Here is a 24,638-nt window from a genome sequence, read left to right on the forward strand (position 1 = left end):
GTCCCAAGTTTAGTAAAATGATGAAAGGGTGATGTTATTTCATAGGGCTCTGTCTAAATAGCTTCCAGAGAAAAATTTTATGTTTTTAAATACATTTGAGTAACAAATTTTAAGTTGCAATAAGAACAAGCTATATAGAGGGTGCCTTTTACTAAGCTGCGATAAGCACTAACGTGTGTTTACCACAGCTAAAAAAAAAAAAAAAGCCTACCATGGGGCACTTGGGCGTTTTGGGGTTGTGCACAATGCTTAAGAAAATAAAATTAATTTTATATTTCTGGGGCAGAGGGTGGGCATGTTCTGTGCTAATTGGTTAGTACAGCTAGATTGCCGCATGCTAACCAATCAGTGCATGGTTAGCGCGTGAACCCTCAACCACCTACAAAATAGGTGTTGGTTAGTGGTCACGTACTAATGGGAAAATTAGCATGTGACCATTTTACCCCTGTAGTAAAAGTGGCCTTCGTATGCAGGAATGTAAAAGGTCCCCTTTAACGAGGAATAGCCTAATGGTTAGAGCAGTGGGTTGAGAACCAAAACAAGATTTGTGGGTCACAGTTTGAGGTCCCCTGATTGAGAGGTCTATATATAAAGTTTTCAACCCATTTAGGCTCATAGTTATTGAATATTAATAAGAGTTCTAAATGAGATTTTTCTGTGAGAGTACAATGTATAGATCTGAGAACACAAGGCTATTTTTCATTTTTTAATTACTATGGATATTCTCCGAAATCATACACAGGCTGGGTTTCTTTTAATGCCTGGCATTTTTGAGCCACCTCGTGAGCTACCAGGCAGCCCCTCCCCCCTGCATTGCATTGTTTTTTTTTTTTTTTTACTGTTTAATAGGCTTTAATTTAAAAAAAACTCTTTAAAGTCTAGAATTGCAATTAAGTGCATGAAATCTGTTAATTTATGAAACCCATCATGGTAAGCAGCCTACCTGGTGATTGTGGTTGTTTATTTTATTATTATTACTTTTAGCCCAATATCCTTGTTTTGGCTTTACGTTAATGTTTTTTCATGTCATTGATTGCTTCAGTTTCTCTCTTTATTGCTTGGGCTCAGGCAGCGTTTTGCCAGAGTGTGTGTGTGGAAAGGCCCTGCGGAAAGCTCAGACTCTTGCTTTCTATGACTTTTGTTCCTGACTTCCCTGTTCTATTATTCATCCCTTCTGATCATGTAACCGTTGGCAATGGCATTCTCTCTTTTCTTCAGTAACAGGTGTGGCTGGAGTGGACGCAGGCAGAGATCCAAGGTGAACTGTTGCAGGCACTTGGACTTATTGGGAGAACAGCAAGACGGAGAATCGTGCCATGCTGGGCCCTGGGTTGCTGGCAGCGATATCACTGCTGAGCATGTGCACTGAGGCGATGGACTGGAACTCTGTCGCCAGGAAGACTGTTTACTATAACCGTGAGTACATAACACTCCTCCCGCCTCCTGCATGATGGCAGACCCCAGCATGCTTACTCTGCTCCCGGCATGCCTGTGCAAATGTACACTAAAGCATGTTCCAACTGCTCCCGGGACATCTTTGCACAAAACCCCACATGCACTCCTCCCAGCCTGATCTCACTCTTCCCAGAATGTCTGTTTTGACTGGAAAAGAGAATCTGATGGCCTGTCCTGTGTTTAACTCTTTGTTGCTGCAGTGTGTCTGTTGTCTTTGCTAGATCCACTGTTAAAGGTTTTTGGGGTTATCTTTATGCGAGTGTGGCCATGATTGTATGGACGGATTGGTGCCAGGATATGACCCCTGGCTGTTGGGCTCTTGCTGTGGCATTGCCCATGAAGTATTTATATTCAGACAGGCAGGTCATGGTTGCACTGAATACCTGTCAACATCAGCAGTGTGGAGTTTGGTATACCTGTGAAGAGCAGTATGCTGGTCACTCTCTGACAAAAGAGGCAGGACAGCCATGTTCCTACTCAGTTGAGTGTAATTGCCTGTGCCCTAGTCCCTGCCAGAGAGGTTAGAGTTGCTCTCGGCTGTGCTTTTCTTTCACCATGGAGCCAGAAGATGGTGAATCTGTCCCTTTCTTTATATAAGTATGCGAGACATGCCACAGCTCCCAGTGGAAAGTTGCAGCACCAAGGTGACGTAAGATGTTTATGCAGAGATGGTAGATGATCTCACCTCTATTATCGCCCCCCTCCCCCCCACCGGGGTTCCTCCTCCCTGGTAATTGGTGCGTGACCTCCAGTGACTTCCTGTGCCCTCCTCCACATTGGACTCCAGGGGCTGCAATCAGAAGTTAGACTGTGAGACTTGGCCTTCTATCCCCACTGGACAGAAACTACTTTTAGCCTTTGATCATTACAGTGTCTGCCTGTCTTTCTTCCTGGCACTAATGCTAGGGGTGTTCAGTTGTCTCATCTGGTAGTTAGAGACCTTACCAGCATTGCAGAAATCATAAGGCCAAAGTACATGTAGGGGGATATCTTCCTTTCTGAACGTGTTATCAAAAACCTTACCCACAGTCTTTTCACCTCCTGCATAGATTATTGCATCCTGCCCTTGCAGGTCTCCCACTAAATCATCTCCCTTTTCAGTCATTTTCTTCAAAATTCTCCTGAAGGACTTACTTCTGTCAGTGTCGCATAAGTAACCGCTCTTCTCAAGTCACTTCATTGGCTGGATTATTCAGATTTTGAGCATGTTTCAGGGACAATTCAAAATAATAAAAATAAATATTTCATACAGATCTCTTTCTTTGGGGGTGTGGGGTGGAGCAAGATGACTGCAGTGTGGCAGGGACTGGGATGGAGGAGATTACTTGCAGTGGGGACGGGTTAGATTCCCCACGGAGGCGGGCAGGGATGGGTTAGATTCTGGTGGGGACGGATTGGATTCTGTCCCTCCTGCAACTCTCTACCTCAAAGCCCACCAGAAAGCTATGCATCTATTAGCTTTGTGCTAGTATGGGGGCCTAGAGCATTTGGAGTCATTAATATAGCACAAACAACTAGATTGTGACCTTGGGCTGTTCCTCACTGTAGCTGTAAGCAGTAACAGGTGTGTTTGAATTGTGTCTTGGTATATTATTATACTGTGGAACTGCTTATTCTTCAGAATTGCCAAAAATAAAAGTTTGCTTTTTTTTTTTTTTTCCTTACTAGTGACCTAGTCTAAGGAAATTTATGGAAAACACTCCAGGCTGCAGCTGGTCCAGAATGTTCTTTCCTCTTTCTCGGCTGTGGACTGCTCTTTTCTTTCTTTCTTAACTTTTTTTGGAAAAAGACACTTTCTGCCCGTGTGCTTGCTGGCCTGTAACTTTTGCGAATGCACACACCCTACCCAGTGTTCCCAGCAGCTGTTGGTTCAGTAGGTTAGAGCAGCTGTTTGGGGGATGATATTTCCCTCCCCCTCCCCTTCACATTTTGCACTCCATGGTCTGCAGTATTGTAATTCTTGATACAGATGTCGTCCTGCCCAGCAAGCAGCTGTCTTCTAAGAAGACACTTGAGTTTTCTGCAGGCCCAACTGTGATGGAGGCAGCCATTAGTATAAAATGTTCACACTCGCCCTTTAGTTGCTGTAGGCTCCAGGCATTGTCTTTGTGCCCTGGGAACATAGTCAACTTAACTCTGTCCCCTTAGAAGATGGCAGTGATTGCTGGGGCTCCTGGATTCTGCAGTCATCGCTTCATTCTAGCGTGACAGTCTTCTCTAATTCTGCTCTGTACTGCAGAGTGTCCAGGTTGTCCGTGACTGATTCTGTTACAGTGCAGCCCAGCTCTTGCTTAGTGTAATTTACCCAGAGCATGGTTGTTTAACTTCACCTCCCTCCTAACCCAGAGAAGAAATTCCTCCAACAGGCATGTCGCTGCCAGGGATAAAGTATTCATAAGTATGTAAGTTTTGCCATACTGGGACAGACCGAAGGGCCATCAAGCCCAGCAGCCTGTTTCCAGCAGTGGCCAATCTAGGTCACAAGTACCTGGCAAGATCCCAAAACAGTACAATACATTTTATGTTGCTTATCAATATATATAAATGGCGAGTGTCGTACTCACTCGCAAATGCGCAGTAGAGACCCTCTCTGCCCCGCCCCTGCGTCAATACGTGATGACGGGGGCGGAACAGAGAGGGTCTCTACTGCGCATTTGTGAGGGACACCGCCATCGCTAACGCTCCCCCCACCCGGAGTCGCCGCCGCCACCCACCTTCCACCCGGTCGGGCCCTGGGTCCGCTATTGAAACAGCGAGGGCATGCAGCACACAGCTCTGCTACTGAGCTGCCGTCGGCCTTCCTTCTTCTCTGCCTGTGTCCCGCCCGCGACGACATTACGTCACACGAGGGCGGGACACAGGCAGAGAAGAAGAAGGAAGGCCACGGCAGCTCAGCAGCAGAGCTGTGTGCTGCGTGCCCTTGCTGTTTCAATAGCGGAGTGAGGGCCCGACCGGGTGGAAGGTGGGTGGCGACGGCTCCGGGGGGGGGGGCGAACTAGGAGGGGGAGCGGCAGCGGCAAACTCGGCGGCGGGGGGTGGCCTTTCAACCCCCCCCCCCCCCCTTCCTATACTAGCCCGTTTTTACAGGCTCAACGGCTAGTCCTTGAAATAAGCAGTGGAATTTCCCCAAGTTCATTTTAATAATGGTCTGTGGACTTTGGGAAGCCATCCAAACCTTTTTCAAACCCCTCTAAGCTAACCGCTTTTACTACATACTCTGGCAACGAATTCCAGAGTTTAATTACACGTTGAGTGAAGAAATATTTTCTCCGATTCATTTTAAATTTACTACCTTGTAGCTTCGTTGTGTGCCCCCTAGTTCTAGTATTTTTGGAAAGAGTAAACAAACGAATCACGTCTACCCATTCCTCTACACTCATTATTTTATAGACCTCTATCATATCTCCCCTTAGCCGTCTTTATCCAAGCTGAAGAGCCCTAGCTGCTTTAGCCTTTCCTCATAGGGAAGTCGTCTTACCCACTTTATCATTTTCGTTGCCCTTCTCTGTACCTTTTCTAATTTCACTGTATCTTTTTTGAGATGCGGCGACCAGAATTGCACACAATATTCAAAGTGTGGTTGCATCATGGAGTGATACAAAGGCATTATAACGTCCTCATTTTTGTTTTCCATTCCTTTCCTAATAATACCTAACATTCTACATAAATACGTAAATAATGCCATACTGGGAAAGACCAAAGGTCCATCAAACTCAGCATCCTGTTTCCAACAGTGGCCAATCCAGATCACAAATACCTGGCAAGATCCCCAAAAAGTACAAAACATTTTATACTGCTTATTCCAGAAATAGTGGATTTTCCCCAAGTCCATTTAATAATGGTCTATGGACTTTTCTTTTAGGAAGCCGCCCAAACCTTTTTTAAACTCTGCTAAGCTAACCGCCTATTTGCTTTCATATCCGCCGCTGCCGCCGCACACTGAGCAAAGAGTTTCAACGTATCATTAATGATGACTCCTAGATCCCTTTCCTGGTCGGTGACTCCTAATTTGGAACCTTGCATTACATAGCTGTAATTCGGGTTCCTCTTCCTCACATGCATCACTTTGCACGTTCTCACATTAAACATATCTGCCATTTAGATGCCCAGTCTTCCAGTCTTGTAAGGTCCTGTTGTAATTTTTCATAATACTCTTGCAGTTTAACAACTTTGAATAACTTTGTGTCATCAGCAGATTTAATTACCTCACTAGTTACTCCCATCTCTAGATCATTTATAAATATATTAAAAAGCAGCAGTCACAGCACAAACCACTGGGGAACCCCACTATCTACCCTTCTCCATTGAGAATACTGATCATTTAACCCTACTCTCTGTTTTCTCTCTTTTAACCGGTTTTTAATCCACAATAGGACACTACCTCCTATCCCATGACTCTCCAATTTCCTCTGGAGTCTTTCATGAGATACTTTTGTCAAACGCCTTTTGAAAATCCAGATACACAATATCGACCGGCTCACCTTTATCCACTGCCTTTGTGCTACATTTATCAACAACCCTGCTTCGCTCAAGGTCTCGATCATACAGTGCACCATGACGAATCTCCCGACACCAAGGTAGGTCCTCTACCTGGGGCATTTCTGTAAGTCTCTCCCCTCTCCCCCATTCCATTTAAAGGGGTAACTTTCAGGAGTACTGTCTCCACATGGGTTAGTCTTGCAAATTCCATGATCACAATAAACCTCACTCCGAACCCCTGTGGCATGACTTAATAAGCCAGCAAAGTAGAATAACGTTATCTCTAGGGGACTTGTAGGTTTCTGGTTTTGTCTCTGGAAAAATGCTCTCTGTGTGAGCTAGGCACGCTGCCACACTAGCCTGTGCTTCTGGTTGTGCTGGCCAGTGAGGGACTCTGGAATTTGCTATGCTATATTATTCTTATATTATGCTAAGTTCAGAAGAGATTCTAAGCAGATTACAAACAATAGGTCCTTCTGGAGAATTTCCTATAGTAAATTAGTGGGGCACTCTTGTTGTGGAGCATTGGAGGCCTTTCCCCCACCCCTACCCCCATCTCTGGAGAGGAGAGGATGATGGGTGTCTCAAGTAGTTGATCCACCCCTCCCCCTCTGCTCTTACATGTCAGCACATTCTGCTGAATCCCGGCAAAGCCACTGATTACAGCCTCCGCCTTCAAACCCTTTTATTTCCCCATGACTCCAATACCAGCTCTTTTTCTGCTGAATCTTAGATTTTTTTTTCTTTTTTTAATGCACATGGACAGAAAGCTGCCTTTGTCCTGTCTTCCTCTTCTTCCTCTCTCTCTTTTCCTGTTTGCAGTGCTGCATTAGGGGAAAGGTAATGAAACTTGACATACCTTTCTGTGTTTTCCTTTTTTTTTTTTTTTTTTTTTGGAACTACATTCAAAGCGGTTTACACAGTACATGTAGGGACTTATTTGTACCTGGGACAATGGAGGGGTTAAGTGACTTGCCCAGAGAGCTGCAGTGGGAATTGAACCCAGTTCCCCAGGACTAACCACTATCCATTAAATGCCCAGTACAAGACTATACTGTCCAGAGTTTGCTTTTCTGCCTTTTTCCTGGGACAAAATTGTGGGGCAGATTTGAGTTCCTAGAAACCTCCAGTGTTTTGTAAAACATTTTAAAGGTCCCATAACGCTTTCAAGGGATATTCTGTGCAACAGCAAATGCTGTAGCCGAAAGCCAAAGGGCAATTGAACTGTGAACAAATTCCTGTCTGACCATGTGTGCCCTACACTCCTCTCAAACAAACCAACCTGTCTGGAGTGGATGGGGGGATGGGATAGCTGGGACAGAGAGGCTCAGTTTCAGCTACAGTAAAAAGCAAAACTGGTGCTATTTTTGCCTTATCAGAACCAGATTGAGTGTTTTGAGAAGGGATGATGGAATCTTTGTATACAGTAATGAATGGGGGGAGAGGGGAGAAATATACAGCAAGCTGCAGTGTAGGTTAGGCTTCCTGCCCGTTTGTTCACTGTATATGGGGTAGAGGAACTTTTTGTTTGTTTGGTTTTTTTTGTTGAACACCCTGGTCAGATTTGTGTATGGGGAGTAGAGGTGGTGAATGTGGTGACGGTGAGGGCCACACCTAAGCAAATGTGCAAAGAATAAGGTTTGACCCTGTTGCTGAAGGATCGCACATGTGATGGAGTGGAAGCATTGATGGGTTCATTTTTTCTTGGAGAAGGCATGTGTGGATGGATTGGTGCTTGTATGGGGGAGGAGTAAAGAAAGCTGAGATTGATAGTCATGGGGTGGGGGAGGGGAAGCAGTGTACACAAAGGGAGTCAGTAAGGGCTGAGGTCAGTGTTTACATGGCGGACATACTTTGAGAGCTCCCAGCTGGCGCACAGATTAAAGCAGCCAAATGTTTCTCACACGTGTCCCAGCACCCTTGGCTGTCAACCTCATGCTAACCTGAGCTGCTGGGGAGGCTACAGATTCCCCCCCCCCCCCCACCAGGTGAACCTCTCACACACTAATCCCTGGTATTTTATAGCTTTAAGGCCTTGTGACTGGGAACAGAGCTCTTCAGATAACTTTTCTCAGCATGACCATTTTACATGTATTGCCAATACATTCAGCAATTAAGGTTATCAATAGAAATCAAACAAAATAAAACATGGAAAAGAAAATAAGATGATACCTTTTTTATTGGACATAACTTAATACATTTCTTGATTAGCTTTCGAAGGTTGCCCTTCTTCCTCAGATCAGAAATAAGCAAATGAGGTAGCAGATAGTATATATGAGAGAAACATCAAAGCATTACTTTGACTGTCTGACAGAGTGGGAGGGTAGGGGTATGCATGGGGACATCAAAGCATTTCATTGATATTCTAACAAAATGGGTGTTGGTAGGTGAGAGGAGGGTAATAAACAGAGAAATAAACAGAGAAATACAGCTTTATGGTTTATAATGGGTTAGAAAACCCAGATCCTTTTTAAGTCCTGTTTGTTGGGTGTCAAAATATTCAATCATTCTTATTTCAAAGGTCTTACTTTCCTGTATTGTTTTAAAATTACCTTTCAGTATTCTTACTGTGAAATCACTGGTGCAGTGATCTGGTCTTGTAAAGTGTTGGCCCACAGGGGTGGGGGCTTGACTGGCACCGGCTATTTTCATGTGATGTCTGTGCAGATTGAAATAAGAATGTTTATTACCCTCCTCTCACCTACCAACACCCATCCTGTTAGAATATCAATGAAATGCTTTGATGTCCCCATGCATACCCCCACCCTCCCACTCTGTCAGACTGTCAAAGTAATGCTTTGATGTTTCTCTTTTATATACTATCTACTACCACATTTGCTTATTTCCGATCTGACGAAGAAGGGCAACCTTCGAAAGCTAATCAAGAAATGTATTAAGTTATGTCCAATAAAAAAGGTATCATCTTATTTTCTTTTCCATGTTTTATTTTGTTTGATTTCTATTGATAACCTTTAAGAGTGGACTAACACGGCTACCACACCTCTCTACAGCAATTAAGGTAAAACCAAATCAAACAATATCTGGGGTAGAAGGAAAATTTACATAATAACAATAATACGATGTGCAGAGAGAACAGTAACAAGGACAGTTCCTAGGTTCTGAGCTGGTCTACATTGCCTGTCTGGTTACATTTCTTGCCTGGTGGCAGGATACATCATATGTATTAGGCATGCAAGTAGTAAATTTAAAACGAATCGGAGAAAATGTTTCTTCACTCAACATGTAATTAAACTCTGGAATTGGTTGCCAGAGAATGTGGTAAAGGCGGTTAGCTTAGCAGATTTTTAAAAAGGTTTGAACGGCTTCCTAAAGGAAAAGTCCATAGACCATTATTAAAATGACTTGGGGAAAATCCACTGCTTATTTCTGGGATAAGGAGCATAAAATGTATTGAACTTTTTTGGAATCTTGTCGGGTATTTGTGACCTGGATTGGCCATTGTTGGAAACAGGATGCTGGGCTTGATGGACCTTTGGTCTGTCGCAGTGTGGCAATACTTATGTACTTGTGCAATCCTGGAGGATTGGTTTATGCCCCTAGGTGGATCTAAGGCTAGCATAGCTGAAGAGGTTGAGGTCAGAGCTGTCACAAGAACATGAGAGTAGCCATACTGGGTCAGACCAATGGTCCATCTAGCCCAATATCCTGTTTTCCAAACAGTGGCCAAGCCAGGTCACAAGTACCTGACAGAAACCCAAATCCTGGCAACACTCCATACTACAAATTCCAGGGCAGTCAGTTGCTTCCCCATGTCATTCTCAATAGCAGACTATGGACCTTTCCTCCAGGAATTTGTCCAAACCTTTTTTAAACCCAAGTACACTAACTGCTGTTACCACATCCTCTGGCAAAGAGTTCCAGAGCTTACAACTATTCGTTGAGTGAAAAAATATTTCCTCCTATTTGTTTTAAAAGTATTTCCATGTAACTTCGAGTGTCCCCTAGTTTTTGTACTTTTGGAACAAGTAAAAAATCGATGTACTTCTACTCATTGATTTTATAGACCTCAATCATATCTCCCCTCATCCGTCTCTTTTCCAAGCTGAAGAGCCCTAACCTCCTTAGCCTTTCCTCATACGAGAGAAGTTCCATCCTCCTTATCATTTTGGTTGCTCTTCTTTGAATCTTGTCTAATTCAGCTTTATCTTTTTTGAGATACGGCGACCAGAACTTAACACAACACTCAAGGTGCGGATGTACCATGGAACGATATAAAGGTTTTATAGTATTTTTGGTCTTATTCACCATCCCTTTCCTAATAAGTCCTAGCATGCTGTTTGCTTTCTTGGCCGCCGCTACACACTGAGCAGAAGATTTTAGCATATTATCTACAATGCCACCCAGATCTTTTTCTTGAGTGCTGACCCCAAGGTGGTCCCTAGCATCAGGTAACTATGATTCGAATTATTCTTTCCAATGTGCATTTGTCCACATTAAATTTCATCTGCCATTTGGATGCCCAGTCTTCCAATTTCCTAAGGTCTTCTTGCAATATTTCACTGTCCGCACGTGTTTTAACAACCTTGAATAGTTTTGTATCATCTGCAAATTTAAACACATCAATCGTCATTCCGATTTCCATATCATTTATAAATATGTTAAATAACACTGGTCCTAGTACAGATCCCTGTGGCACGCCACTGTTCACCCTCCTCTATTGAGAGAAATGACCATTTAACCCTACCTTGTGTTTTCTGTCCAATAACCAATTCCTATTCCACACCAGAACCTTACCTGCTATCCCATGACTCTTTAATTTTCTCAGGAGTCTCTCATGAGGAACTTTATCAAAAGCTTTCTGAAAATCTAGATATACAATATCAACTGGATCGCCTGTATCCACATGTTTATTCGTGCCTTCAAAAAAAATGAAGCAGATTGGTGAGGCAAGACTTCCCTTGGCTGAACCCATGCTGACTGTCCCATTAAATCATGTTTGTCTATGTGTTCTGTAATTTTATTCTTTATAATAATTTCCACTATTTTGCCCCGCACTGATGTTGGGCGTTTCTGGTCTGCAATTTCCTGGATCACACCTAGAGAACCCTTTTTAAAAATCGGCATCACATTGACCACCCTCCAATCTTCAGGTACTAAGGATAATTTTAATGACAGGTTACATATTACTAACAGCAGATCATCAATTTCATGCTTGAGTTCTTTGAGTTCCCTTGGATGTATGCCATCCGGTCCAGGTGATTTACTACTCTTTAATTTTTCAGTTTGGCTCAGTACATATTCCAGGTTCACTGAGATTTCTTTCAGTTCCTCCTAGCCTAGTGGTTAGTGCAGTGGACTTTGATCCTGGGGAACTGAGTTCGATTCCCACTGCAGCACCTTGTGACTCTGGGCAAGTCACTTAACCCTCCATTGCCCCTGGTACAAAATAAGTACCAGAATATATGTAAACTGCTTTGAATGTAGTTGCAAAAACCTCAGAAAGGCGGTATATCAAGTCCCATTTCCCTTTCCCTTAAAACTCCAAGAGGAAGATTTAGATCAGTCCTGGATCTCAGGCAGTCCTATTCCAGAGATGCCAAGTGTGGCCCATCCCGAAAAGTGAGATTGAAGACCAATGAGAGTGACTTGGTGTGTCTGCTATCCTGATGATTACAGGACCTGAAGCACTGCTTTTCAGTGGGTAAAATCGGGGTCTATAAACTGCTTCAGGATATAAGTTCAAAACATGGACTTACCAAAACATCTCTCTCCTGAAACTGGTAGCAAGGCAGCTCAGTGTAGTTTACATAGCAGATGATGGCTGATAAAGATCAGATTAGCCCTCCAGTCTGCAAAGTTGAGATTTTTCCATTTTTGGTGGATGAGTTTATACATTTTCCATATGCAACATACCTCCGACTCCCTGTCCTCATCCAGTCTTCGTCTGAATTCTTGACCCACTGCTGCTCTTCATATCTCTCTCAAGCATGCTTTGAATCTGTTACAAGTGCTGGCTTCTGCTGCCCTTATGGGGAAGAACCTTGTCAGCTTTGTGGTGGCACCTATTAGAGGACCATCGCTGCCATGCTGGAGCTCAGGCTGGTAGATTAGTGGTTAAAGGAGGCATGAAGTTTGTGCAGCCACCAGACTGTGGACATTTTCTGTGAAATGCAAAAGGGTGTCTGTAATTATTTATCAGAACGCTTTCTTGTGTTACATCTATATGTTGTCTGTTTTGAACAAAATTTAATCCGAAGCAGTTTATACCAGAAGCAATACAATAAATCAGGCTTCAATAGATTTCCATTTACTTTTAGTAACAAGCCCCAAAATTTAGGATTGGTCGAGACCTTTTCACCCCTCCTGCCCTAGGAGTGGGGTAGAGGAGGGGGGAGAAAGATCTCCTCCAAGGCGAACCAGAGCTGCTGTAGGGCCTGATTTATTACTGTTTTCCCATATCATGTTTAAGGACAAAGAAAGCTTAGTAAATCCAGGCCTTAATGCACCTCTGTAAATTACTAGCAGAAATACACAGCAAGCGGCTCCCCTTCCCCTTTAATGCTCCACCAGCATTTTGATATAACTTGTGATGCTAGTTTCCGGTTTCAGGCGCCTATGCATCAGAACTCATTGGCTCCTTAATTAAAAGGCGAGGCTTCCCTCACAAAATTTAAGCAAGGTCTTAAGATGTTTTTCTTCAGGCAGGTCTGTGGCTTGTTCAGCTGAGGTCTACATGGAGCAGTAGCTGTTTTCTACTTGCCCACCCCCCAACCCTATACACGTAGTCAGATTTTAAATTGGTTGCTGTATCTGACAGTTTAGTCTTTGGTTTATTTTATATCATCCGGTGTGAGTTTGCTGACAATTGTATCACTTTGATGGGCATGTCTGAATAATATTACTGCAAACAAAAATGAAACTAAACTCCTTCCTAATTGGCCAAGCCCCCATGTGGCCAACATCATCCCCCTCACATAGCATCAGGAGCAGTCAATTTCCCCTCCCCCCTCTGGTGTGGCCAGCTATACTTAACTTGCCACTTCTGCTGGAACAGGAGCTGTTTCTACACTTCACTGTGCGGCTGTCTGTTTGAGCTGCTTGATGCAGGATCTACTGTGGGAGACTTGAACTTCACACTGGTCTCAGGCCCAGATGCATCAACCATACGTTAAAAAATCAAAAACAGAAGTGTAATCCCCGTCGTTAATCTGCCCGTAAAGCATGCGCAGAGCAGCCAAGCGTTATGCTGGCTGCTCTGCGCATGCCACAAACGTCAAAACCGAAAACAACAAAAAAAACCGTTGAAAATAAAAGAAGCAAAGGCGCTCGTCAGGAGCGTCCTGTATGGGCGCCCTTGCCCCCCCCCCCCCCCGAGTTCAACGCTGCTCCCCGCTTCTGCATGTATTAAATAAAAAATAAAAACAAAAAAACAAAGTTTAGCAGCCCCGGTCCCCCCCCCCCCCCTCTCTCTGTTTTTGTCCTCCCACAGCTCCGCCTCCCACCATCCTCCGCCCCTGTGCCCCGCCCCCTGAGCTCGTCATCGCCGCTCCCCCCCTCTACTGGACCCCCTCCGCTTTACCGGCCCGCGCAGCGCCTCTCACCTCTGTGTGAAGGCGCTGCACGGGCAAGAACAGCTGATTGGTGATCACTGCTGCCTTCGACGTCCCTCTGTTCTTCCTGGGCCCGCCGTCAGAGGAGGGCGGGCCCAGGAAGAATAGAGGGACGTCGGAGAAGGCAGCACTGATCGCCGATCAGCTGTTCATGCCCGTGCAGCGCCTTCACACAGAGGTGAGAGGCGCTGCGCGGGCTGGTAAAGCGGAGGGGGGGGGTCCGGTAGAGGGGGGAATGGTGGCGACGAGCTCAGGGGGCGGAGGATGGCGGTAGGCGGAGCTGTGGGAGAAGGAGAAAAACAGAGAGAGGAAGGGAGGGGGACCGGGGTTGCTAAACTTTGTTTTTTTGTTTTTATTTAATACATGCAGAAGCGGGGAGCAGCGGGGAGCAGCGGCGACCTCGGGGGGGGGGGGGGGGGGGGGCAAGGCCGTCGAGTGCCCTTGCCCCCTCCCGGTCCTTTTTTGATTTTGTTTTCGTTTCATTTCTATTGTAAGCAGAGGGAAGCGGGGAGCCACATGTTTGTGGTGTTTATTTTGTTTTTCAACATGCCAGTTTGGAATTTTAAGGTGCAGGGGGAAGCGGGGAGATGACAGCTCAGGCCTTGACAGGTCTGACCTTCCGTTAAATTTCGTTGCAATCATCGGTATGGTTAGTGTATTCCGAATTGTCCACATTTCAATGGTAGTTACTCATTTGCATTCCGTTTTCGTTAGCTGCTAGCATCGTCGGAAAATGGCCTTTAATGCATGCTACGGTTGAAAATCTCTTCGTTAAAGGGTCGTTAAGGTTTAGTGCATCTAGCCCTCAGGGTCTTATGTCTGAGAAGTCCAGCGCATTAGCTCCTGCACCATGCAGCTCAAGCTCATAGAAATTAAGGAGTTGCACAATGCAGTAAAGAAGTAATTCTGTTCACAGCATCCAGGATTTGTTTTGGTACACCATAACAGTCAAATCCCGCCTGAAGCCTAATACTGACCATGTTAAAGGGAGGAAGCAACCAGGGTGAGGGGAATAGGGTTATAGCAGCAGTTCCAAACAAGTGAAAAATTAAAAATGCAAGAGGAAGAGTGTGAGAGAAGGTCATGGTGCAGGTGGAGAAAGAGGAACCCTGTGGAATAGTGTGGACGCTCTGGAGAAGGTGCAAGGGCGTGGGCATATTTCAGATTAAGTACAGTAAAGACATCTTTGTTATGGAGCCTCACCCCAGGCCTCTAACTGTTCAGCCCTCCAGCCTAACTTGAGTGGGCAATGGAATAGGGGGCGGAAGGCTAGATGCTTTGGCTGAGAGAAATGCCTGGAAGAATGCGAGTGTAGGCACAAAACCGTTTTTGTAACAGCTTGCCAGTCCAGCATTGGGCCTTATTCACAAAAGGCTATTTTTCTATTCAGTCCCTGTGGAAAAAAATTGTTATGGGCTAAGGCCCAATGCATAATGAAAGAAATGTAGAAATATGGTCAACAGCTGTAGGTGTGATGCCTTTTATGGGATTTAACACATTTGTGACTAACTTTTGAGCACTGTGCTTTTTTTTTTTTTTAATTTTGGTTAATGCAAAGGATAGTATAGCTGGTAAGTGTTCCCATTGCAGTTTTAAAAAATGGTTGCACACTAATGACAACATTAGCACACAGCCATTAATGAAATCAGTAGAAAATTGGGGGTTTTATGGCTAACTAGTAACGAAGGCCCGTTTCAAATCGCAATGAAATGGGCGCTAGCAGGGCTCCCCTCCGTCCCTTTGTGTCTCCGTGTGTCGCCGGCCCCCCTGCAGCCTCTGTGCGAATGTGCTGTGACCCTGGCCCTTATGGCACGCCCCCCAGCGTCTGTGACCGTTCGGGCCTTTTGGCACGCCCCCCAGCGTCCGTGACCGTTCCGTTCCCCCCGATGTGTGTGTTGCCAGTGCACCCCCTTCCACCCCCACCGATGTCGTCGCTGCCGGCGCTCCCCCCCTCTCCGAAGGTCCCCCCCACCCCACTGACCTGCCGAAGTAACGTGTGCTCCGCTCTCGACGTCATCGCGTTTTGACGCGAGGGCGGAGCAGAGCTACAGTGCAGTACAACGTTGGAGCTGAGAATGTGCTCCGCCCGCAACGTCATAACGTTTGACGCGAGGGCGGGGCCCACAGACTGTGATTTTGTGTGGCTTCAGAGCTTCGAACTTACGAACCTGGCTTCAGTGACGTCAGTGCAAATAGAACGTTGAGGGTGAGTTTTATATATATAGATGTAAAAATGGCCTTAGCTTGTAGGAAAGACTCATGTAATGGCATGGTAAAGGCTGATTTTTACCACTGTTTAAAGGAACCCCAAAGTAGTCTCATCCTGTTCTTTATAATTTCTAGGTACATGAGTACTTCTGAAAATTCACTAAAGCTTACATTCGTATAGAGATACTCTTAGACTGGGTGCAGGAAAAGAACACGTGTATTTTGAATCTTTTAGTATATATATTTCCTCCCCCAGGGATGCCTTTATTTTTTATGCAGCATAAAGTGCTTTTCAGTCAGATTTCAGGTATATGAATTGCTCATCTTTTTTGGATTTTGCTCATCCACATCAGTCCATCTGTCACCTCCCTTCTTTTCTCCAGCTGAGAACCCCTCCCCCCCGCCCAAGCAGTCTGTGTGCCATCTTGCTAGGCAGCGAGACAGTCCTTGGTCTTTGGCTGACTGCACAGCCTGTGCCTTGGTTTCAGGCAGCCTGCTGAGGGCTTTGATCTTTGGGCAGCCCTGGCAAGCTGCAGAGATGGGAGATGGAAAGTTACTTAATGATTGCCAGATGTTGAGGCTTCTATTCTGGTTTCCAGATGCTCTTAACCTGGAAGAAAACAAATGTCTCTTTGACATTCGCTTGAGCCAGAGTCACATACATCTTCTGGGGTAATGGCATTCATATCCAGGTTATGGCATCTCTGGATAAACCAAGCATTCCCTCATCTTAATTAGCTCTTTCAGTGCATGAATGTTATCACTGCTTTTGCATATATGCAGTATATCAGACCAGTGGTGTAACTGGAACTGATTTTGTTGGCAGAGCCTGAGGTTAATGTGGGCAGGCACTGAGCAATACAGGTCTTAGCTGTGTTAGTTATGGACATTCTTCCAACCCCCAATTTTTCTCTAAGATTCTCATTCATTCTCTCTCTCAACTTGGCAGTTACAGGTGGATGTTTTTGAAGCTCCTCCATCCTTAGCAGTCCCTCCCTTTCTCTCTTCTTTCTTCTCACTGAAAGTAGCACGGTGCTGGTTTGGTGGTTCTCCCTTCTGCAGTCACTGACTGTAGGACCCATTGTCTCTTTCTGTTCTGCCACATGCACATTTTACCCCTTGCCTTTTGATGTCATCTGGCATGGATGTGGATGCTGATACCTGTTGCTACATCCAAATCCATGCCAGCTGATACCTGTTGCATACCATACTTTCTCTTTGGCCCAACTGGCCACAATGCTCACAGTGCTTGCTCACACCAGTGCTTCTTTCTCTTATTGGCCCATGCAGCAAATGAGATGCCCTAATTGGGAGGGCCAAGGCCACGTGACTGATGTTTCTGACCCAGACATGTTCCTGTTAGGGACCCTGCATGGGCGTTGCACACACTCACTGCTTGTGTTGTCCACTGATGGTTTGGGGGTGAGTTGAAGAATGAAGGGGACAAACTGGTTTATGATAAACCTGTGGTTCTGTTCATGAACTGAAAGCTATAAGGATTAAACCTGCCTGATGCAGAGGATAGACTTACTAAATCATAATTTTGTCAGCATGTGATAACATTTCCCCTGGGGTATGTGAGATGCAGGCAGAGATGAGAAACTGTTGTCACCCAGTCAGAGGCAGTTCTTAAGAGGCCAACCGAATTTTGGTTTCCGATTCAACATCGAACTGAAATCTGTGTTCAGGTTTTGGCTGGTAATCAATAGAAATAAAACAAAATAAAACACAGAAAAGAAAATAAGATGATACCTTTTTTATTGGACATAACTTAATAAGTTTCTTGATTAGCTTTCGAAGGTTGCCCTTCTTCGTCAGATCAGATATAAGCAAATGTTGATAGATGACAGTATATATAAGTGAAACATCAAAGCATTCCAGTGACAGTCTAACAGGATGGGGGTGGATAGGTGAGAGACAGGAAGAGTCGGGTGGTTGAGGGACAGGGAGATATGCATGGAGACAGGAGGGTGACAAAGCAGTACAATTTTATGGTATATAATGGGCTAGAAAACCCAGATCTTTGTTGAGTCCTGTCTGGTGGGTGTCAAGATATTTAATCATTCTGACTTCAAAGGTGTTGGTGTGCCTGTATTGTTTTAAAGTTCCCTTTTAGGATTCTTACCATGAAATCACTGGTACAGTGTTCTGGTTTTGTAAAGTGCTGCCCCACAGGCGTGACATCTTTATTTGTACTAGCATTTTTCATATGGTGTCTATGTAAATTAAATCTCTTCTTTAGCATACAACTTGTTTCTCCAATGTAGCAGCCTTCATTGCATTTTTTACACTGAATGATATATACCACATTGGAAGATGAGCCGTGAAAGATTCCTTAATGTTGAATATTTTTCCTTTGTGAATGACGGTGGGGTCCTGTGAAATGTTTTGGCATAGTTTGCAGCTGAATATATTGCAAGGATGTGTGCCATTCTTTTCTTTTTGAGTCTGTGTTGGGAGCTTACTTCTAATTAGTTTGTGTTTTATGTTGGGTGGCTGTCGGAAGGCCAGCACTGGTGGGGATGGAAATATCTCTTTCAGTAATTCATCTTCCTGGAGTAGAGGCTGCAGATCTTTTATGATTTTTCTTAATTTTTCCAGCTCTGGGTTGTATGTCACTATAAGGGGGATTCTGTCTCTGGCTTTTTTTTCTTTGTACTGTAGCATCCTTCTGGTCACGATAGATGTAGAATCACTATACAGCAACATTCCCCATGCGGATGGCATAGCTGCATGCAAGAAACTCCTAAAAACATCCATACTGGACCATCAATGCTCACCAGAAACCATTACAAAACTAATCAAATTTATTTTAACTCGCAACTATTCCTGCTTTAACAATGATATCTGTCTACAAATAATGGGCACTGCGATGGGCACCAGGACAGCACCCCAATATGCCAACCTTTTTATGGCTGAGCTGGAAGAGACATTTCTGAATACATACCAGACCAAACCCCTAAAATACTATCAGTACATCGATGACATTTTTATGATTTGGACTGAGGGGGAAAAAAACTCTGAAACAATTTTACAATTCCTTCAATACATACCATCCTACAATCAGATTCAAAATTGACTACTCCCCAGAAAAAGTCAATGTTTTGGACACCACAGTCTCAATCAGCGATGGATATATACAAACATCCATATACAAGAAACCCACAGACAGATGCAGCTACCTCCACAACTCCAGCTTCCACCCTTCACATACAAAAAGATCCATTATTTACAGCCAAGCCACAAGATACCACCGTATCTGCTCTGACCCAGGGGACAGAGACAGACACCTTGAAACCCTGACTGAATCCTTCAAACAGAAAGGCTACAACCCCAAAATAATCTCCAAGAATATTGCCTCCTCCCTCAAAACACCCAGGGAAAATCTGCTACAGTACAAAGAAAAAAAAGCTACAGACAGAATTCCCCTTGTAGTGACAAACAACCCAGAGCTGGAAAAATTAAGAAAAATCATAAAAGATCTGCAGCCTCTACTCCAGGAGGATGAATTACTGAAAGAGATATTCCCATCCCCACCAGTGCTGGCCTTCTGACAGCCACCCAACTTAAAACACAAACTAATTAGAAGTAAGCTCCCAACACAGACTCAAAAAGAAAAGAATGGCACACATCCTTGCAATATATTCAGCTGCAAACTATGCCAAAACATTTCACAGGACCCCATGGCAGAAACCAACAATCCTGGGTTTGGTTGGGCTCTAGTTCTCTTCCGTTAGCTTCTCTTCTGTGACCATCCAGATAGGCATAGGTAGCAGCCATCCCTGTGTGTCTGCTACTAATCTCCTTCTATGTCTGCTGACTGTAAGAGGAGAGCTGAGACTGCTGCCACCTCCTCCCATTAACTGCCCCAAATTGCCAAAGAGAGAGAGAGTGTCACAGTTGTCACCACCGCCTCCTCCAGACTAGTTAACTTGCTGGAGAAAGCTGCCTTCTGCTGCTCTTCTACCTCCCCTCTTCATGCTATTGTGATACCCTTGCTGGCCAGAAAAGAATTGCAGCCACAAATGGGGAGGTGGGTGAGGATTGCATTGACCCTGAAAGAGGATAGTGCGGGGAAAGTGGGTGAACCAAGGAATTATGGATGGGTAATGGCAGGGAAGGGGGAACCAGAGAAAGGGCGATTATACTGAACAGAGGGTGGGGGTGGAGGGGAGTGAAGGTTGAGGAATTCTAGGAGGGGAAGAAAAACAAAGGAATGACGAAAGGGATGAGGGAGGCAAAAGGATGATGTGTAGAGGGTAAGGAGTAACGGAGTCAAGAGAATGCTGGGCAGAGGGCAGGAGAGAAAAAGGGGATCAGTGGGATGTTGTGAAGAGGTTGGATGTACAATTTTTATTACTGTTTACAGTTTAGTATTCATTTTAAAGTGAAAACAATAACCATATTGTAGTGCACATGAAGCAAACCTTAAGTCATCAAGTGTGCTTGATATCTACATGTCCAGAGTTTTCCATCTTTGTACACTTATTGACAAGCAGTTATACTTCGTGGTCATTACATTTTCATAGTTCCTCATCAGGCACACAGTAAGGGAAGCATTTCAAATTAAACAGTGGGAAATACACTGGACTACGACCTCTGCAGGAATCATGATCTAAAGGTTGAGTTGTATCTGCCACTTGTGCAGGTAGTGGAAGTGAAGGGTTAAGGACTTCCCTTGCAGGGTTCCCAGAAGCTGATGGTGCATGGAAAGCCCCTTTTAGGGTGGTTTTCTGAAATAGGATACTGCCTTCTACTGATTCTCTGGTTCTGTGCTGTGGTGCAGGGAACATTTGGCCACAGATTTATTCTTTTGTATAGGGCAGAAATCATCCATTTTGTGCTCATCTTGGCAAGTGACTCTTGTCTTGCTCAAAGTTCCCCTTTGTTCTTACAGAGCACGCAGAGAATAATCCCTCAAACTGCTGCAATTTTGTTATTACAAGAAGTCTGGCTCATTTGGGGGGAGGGGTGCAGTATAATACCTTCTGTTGCCAGAGAAAAACTTCAGTCCCTGGAGCCAGAATTAGTTCTGTTGGTCTGGCATCAAGAATATTGGGAGGGGGGAACACAGGAGCTCATATAATATGTCGCTCAATTTACAGTGTGGCAAGGAGAGGTTCCATGCTGCAGTACTTGCACCTAGAAATGCTATTTCTCATTTTCTTTTAATGTGTTTTGAGTGGGTATATGTAATGGTCCATCTATTCACAGTCTGTCAGCGGGAGAATGAAAAACTGAGCAGAATCTGCTTGGGTGCTGTTGTTTTTATGTTAAAAACAAAGACATTTTCAGTGGTAGCGGCGTCCATGTTAATTTTAACACTGGCACCAGAGTTTAAATTAATGCATATGCTCAGCAGTGCTGAATTTACATGTAATATGATTACCATTCCCTTCACCATATACATTTAGTTTAGATATCTTATTCAGTGAGCCTAAACTAAACCTATAATACTACACAGGCACTACATGATAACTAATATTGACCACTGTTTGGTGAAGTTGATCTGGTCAGTGGAATTAACAGCCAGAGACTCCTCTGTGTCCTGGTTCAGGGGTAGGCTTGGGCATGGTAAGCAGGGGAGAGGGAAGCTCGCATTTTTCATGGATACTGAGGTGGGCAGAAGTTGCTCTCAAATCTAAGAATGTGAGGTAGGGAGCTAGAAGCAAGGATGTGAATGAAGCCAGGGAAGCAGCTGCTGGATGTTGCGTCAACTTCATCTGTTAAGTACAGGAAATGGAAGTGTGCTGTCCATGGGCCCTCCTCTACACAGGGTGTATCCTGTTCATCCCCTGACCCCAGATTGCTTTCATCAAGGGTTCCTTTCCTGACACATCCCAGCTTCCATTTTGGCATTGATTATGACATGCAGGGTGTGGGTCTGGTCCATGTGAGACTCTTCCCACCCTGTCAGATTGCATGAATTGAGCCCGGGTTCAGCTGCACAGAATTCAAAGCTACATCAGCACTGGTGAAACTGGAAAAGAAATGCCTAGGGGCAATTCTGTATTCCTACATTATGAGATAGGCTCTATAGAAGCCTTGGGGATGTACTGCATGAAGCATTCTTCCCATATCCATGCGATAATTACTGAGTCCTGTTGACCTGCCTCTGAATTGTTTTCTGTTTCCTGCAAAATCCCCACCAGATCCTCACACAGGTCTATTTCCTCCTTATTAACAATAGTGTTCCTGTTAGGGACCCTGCATGGGCGTTGCACACACTCACTGCTTGTGTTGTCCACTGATGGTTTGGGGGTGAGTTGAAGAATGAAGGGGACAGACTGGTTTATGATAAACCTGTGGTTCTGTTCATGAACTGAAAGCTATAAGGATTAAACTCTTTTGGGGGAGACATTTTTGCAGCAGCAGAGAAAGTAGATGAAACTAATGGTTCTGTTTTTCCTTCCTTTTGGAGAGATTTTGTAACCCAGAGCTTCCCAAATTGTGGTTGTGACCCCCCCCCCCCCCCCCCGACCTGTGTGGGCTGTAACCAAACATTGGCCTGAGCCTTCAGTTGTTCACTTTCTGTGACTACAAGAGGGGGGTCATGGTAGGAAGTTTGATAAACACTGTTGAAACCTATACTGTGTGCTGCTTCTCCCCAAAAATAAAGTGAAGTGTTCTATAGAATGCAGTACAGTGTTTTCCAGTGAGAACTTCCTTAGAAATATTTCTTCCTCTGGAGATCACAGTATGGATAGGTTTATAGTTATAGCTCAAGCATAAATGGGCATCCAGGCATTTCTGAGGTAGAAGAACCGAGGAGAAGTTTTGAGAAGACAGGAGTTTGTTTTCAGGTGGTTGAACCAATAACACTAGGGGATAGAGGAGTAACCTTTTGGTTACAGCCCTGGACTGACAACCAGGGAAGCCTGGTTTAAATCCCACTGCTGCTCTTTGTGTTTTTGGGCAACTCGCTTAAACTTCCATTGCCTCGGGTACAAAATTAGATTGTAAGGCCCCCAGGAACAGGCAAATATCTGAATGTAACTCACCCTGAGCTACTGCTGAGAAAGGTGTGAGTTAAATCCAAAACAATACATTTTTAGAAGTTTGCCGGTTTAAATCTTCCTGGTTATAAATAGCTTCTTTTGGTTTGCTAAATGTACAAAGTACCCCAGCTTAAACCAGTTTAAAAAAATGGGCATCTCCTGGGTGTGTTATCAACTGGCACTCGTTTTTCTAGCTAGGTTTAGGCAGCTAACACCAGCTGCACAAATAGTCATCCTAAATCTAGCCAGCTGGGCTTTGGCTAAAATTTTGGCTAAAGAACACCTAAAATGAGTACTTTTGTTGCTCAGTAGCTCTTTGAAAATTGATGCAGGTGTTACTAGTAACGTAGTCAGGTGTTCCTGGTTAGTGGAACATGAGCTTGGACCAGCCCTTCCCCTCCCTTGAGTTTCCTTTTTTCATATTTGATAAGTTCATGAATTCCATGTTCTTTGGTTTCCATACTTTTGCTTGCACCATGGACACCATTGTGCTGGCTTTTATTGTATAAGTAAGCTCTCTCTTTGTAACAATGAAGAAAGCTGTTTCTTTCATACCCACTTTTTTTAATAGTCTTTTTAAAACTTTGTGAGACCAGTTCGCCTACACTGACGTACCCACTTTCCAGCACAGAGTATTGAGTTGTGAAAATTCAGGTCCCCCGTGCCTAGCAGGTCTCGTTTGCCTCTCTCCTTTGGTATTTTTCAGGCTTATACTCTAGAACTCAGCGTGACTCTCACTAAAGAGATTTTTTGACTAAAATCTTGTTTCCAGCTGGGGGAGCAGAACTCCTGTTCTCAAGAATATACAAAAGTAATGTCATACTCCGTGTAGTAGCTGTCCTCAGCCTAGAGCAGTGCCCTCCAACAGGTAGATCAGAAGTCTTCCGTTATGATCTTTAAACAGTTGGAAGAAATGGGCTACCCCCCCCCCCCCCCCATGCAGCAGTCTGCGTCCTCTCAGGCTTAGCTCCGTCTACCTGCCTGTCTCAGACCTCTGTGCCGAAGGCATGTTGCTTCTCTCACCGCCCGAACCTCTCTCTGTAGGGTCCTACTTCCCCTGACAACTTCCTGTTTCGGGGAGGGGGTGGCGCTAAGATGTCTTTTTACTAGGGACTTCCATGTTCCTTGAGGGGTACACACAGTGGCTTTAGGTCTCTCCTCCACCCCCTATTTTTTTTGGCTCCTCTTCCTTCCCTTTTCACTCTGTTTAACAAAAAAAAAAAGCTTGAGGGAAAGGAGGAATGGAATTTCTTAGAAGTGGCTGTGGTAAGAGCTCTGTTTCTGCTGTGAAGTAAGGTGCAGTCTCCTGGGCCAGTGCTCAGCATGTCAGTTTGTGCTTGGAGGGTCCTAGGACATGCAGTCTTGAACTAAATGTGGGGAGGGGCGGTGGCCAGCCCTTTCTCAGAGTGTGGGAACAATGGCCATTTTGTTGGCACACATTTCCTCGATGCCTGGAGTAATGAGGGCTCTCCACACTCCCTGGTTGCCTGGTCACAGCATTTTGAGAAGTCAGGAGAACCTAGGGAATGGACTCATAAGGAAGAGCTCCCTGACTTGACTGCCAAGTCACTGGAGGCCTTAGATCTCTCTCCAGACTTAACCCCAGTATCTGCTAAGAAGGGGGACCTATCCTTTGGGAACTAAAAAAAACAAAACAACTTTTCCTCTATATAAGGAACTGCAGACTTTACTCTTGACAGAGTGGGACACCCCTTGATAGGGGTTTTGGTGTGGCTTGAGCTATGAACAAGCTTTATCCTTTGGTGCCTCAGGAGAAGTTGGTTCAGCCGAAGATGAATGCTTTGGTGATGGCAGTGACTAAGAAGACCACAGTGCTTGTAGAAGGAGGAATGATACTAAAGGACCTTCAGGATTGCAAGGTAGAGTCCTCATTGAAGCTGTCATTTGATGTTGTTGTCTTAAGTTT

At 44.6% G+C, this 24,638-nt stretch overlaps 1 protein-coding gene across 3 annotated transcripts in view; it reads left to right on the top strand.

The window, feature by feature from the left end:
- The window catches only part of SEMA4C (semaphorin 4C), an 85,084-nt gene that overhangs the window by 25,034 nt on the left and 35,412 nt on the right, over positions 1–24,638 (top strand). For 2 of the 3 annotated variants that reach the window (XM_030201670.1, XM_030201672.1), the window contains exon 2: positions 1,219–1,416. In XM_030201670.1, the coding sequence (XP_030057530.1) occupies positions 1,317–1,416 (100 nt within the window). In that variant the 5' untranslated portion in view covers positions 1,219–1,316. The remainder of the gene's footprint in view (positions 1–1,218; positions 1,417–24,638) is intronic. The other variant, XM_030201671.1, reaches the window with a different exon arrangement.

The sequence above is a fragment of the Microcaecilia unicolor genome, chromosome 4 (assembly GCF_901765095.1).
Source record: "Microcaecilia unicolor chromosome 4, aMicUni1.1, whole genome shotgun sequence".
NCBI classification, from domain to species: Eukaryota; Metazoa; Chordata; class Amphibia; order Gymnophiona; family Siphonopidae; genus Microcaecilia; species Microcaecilia unicolor.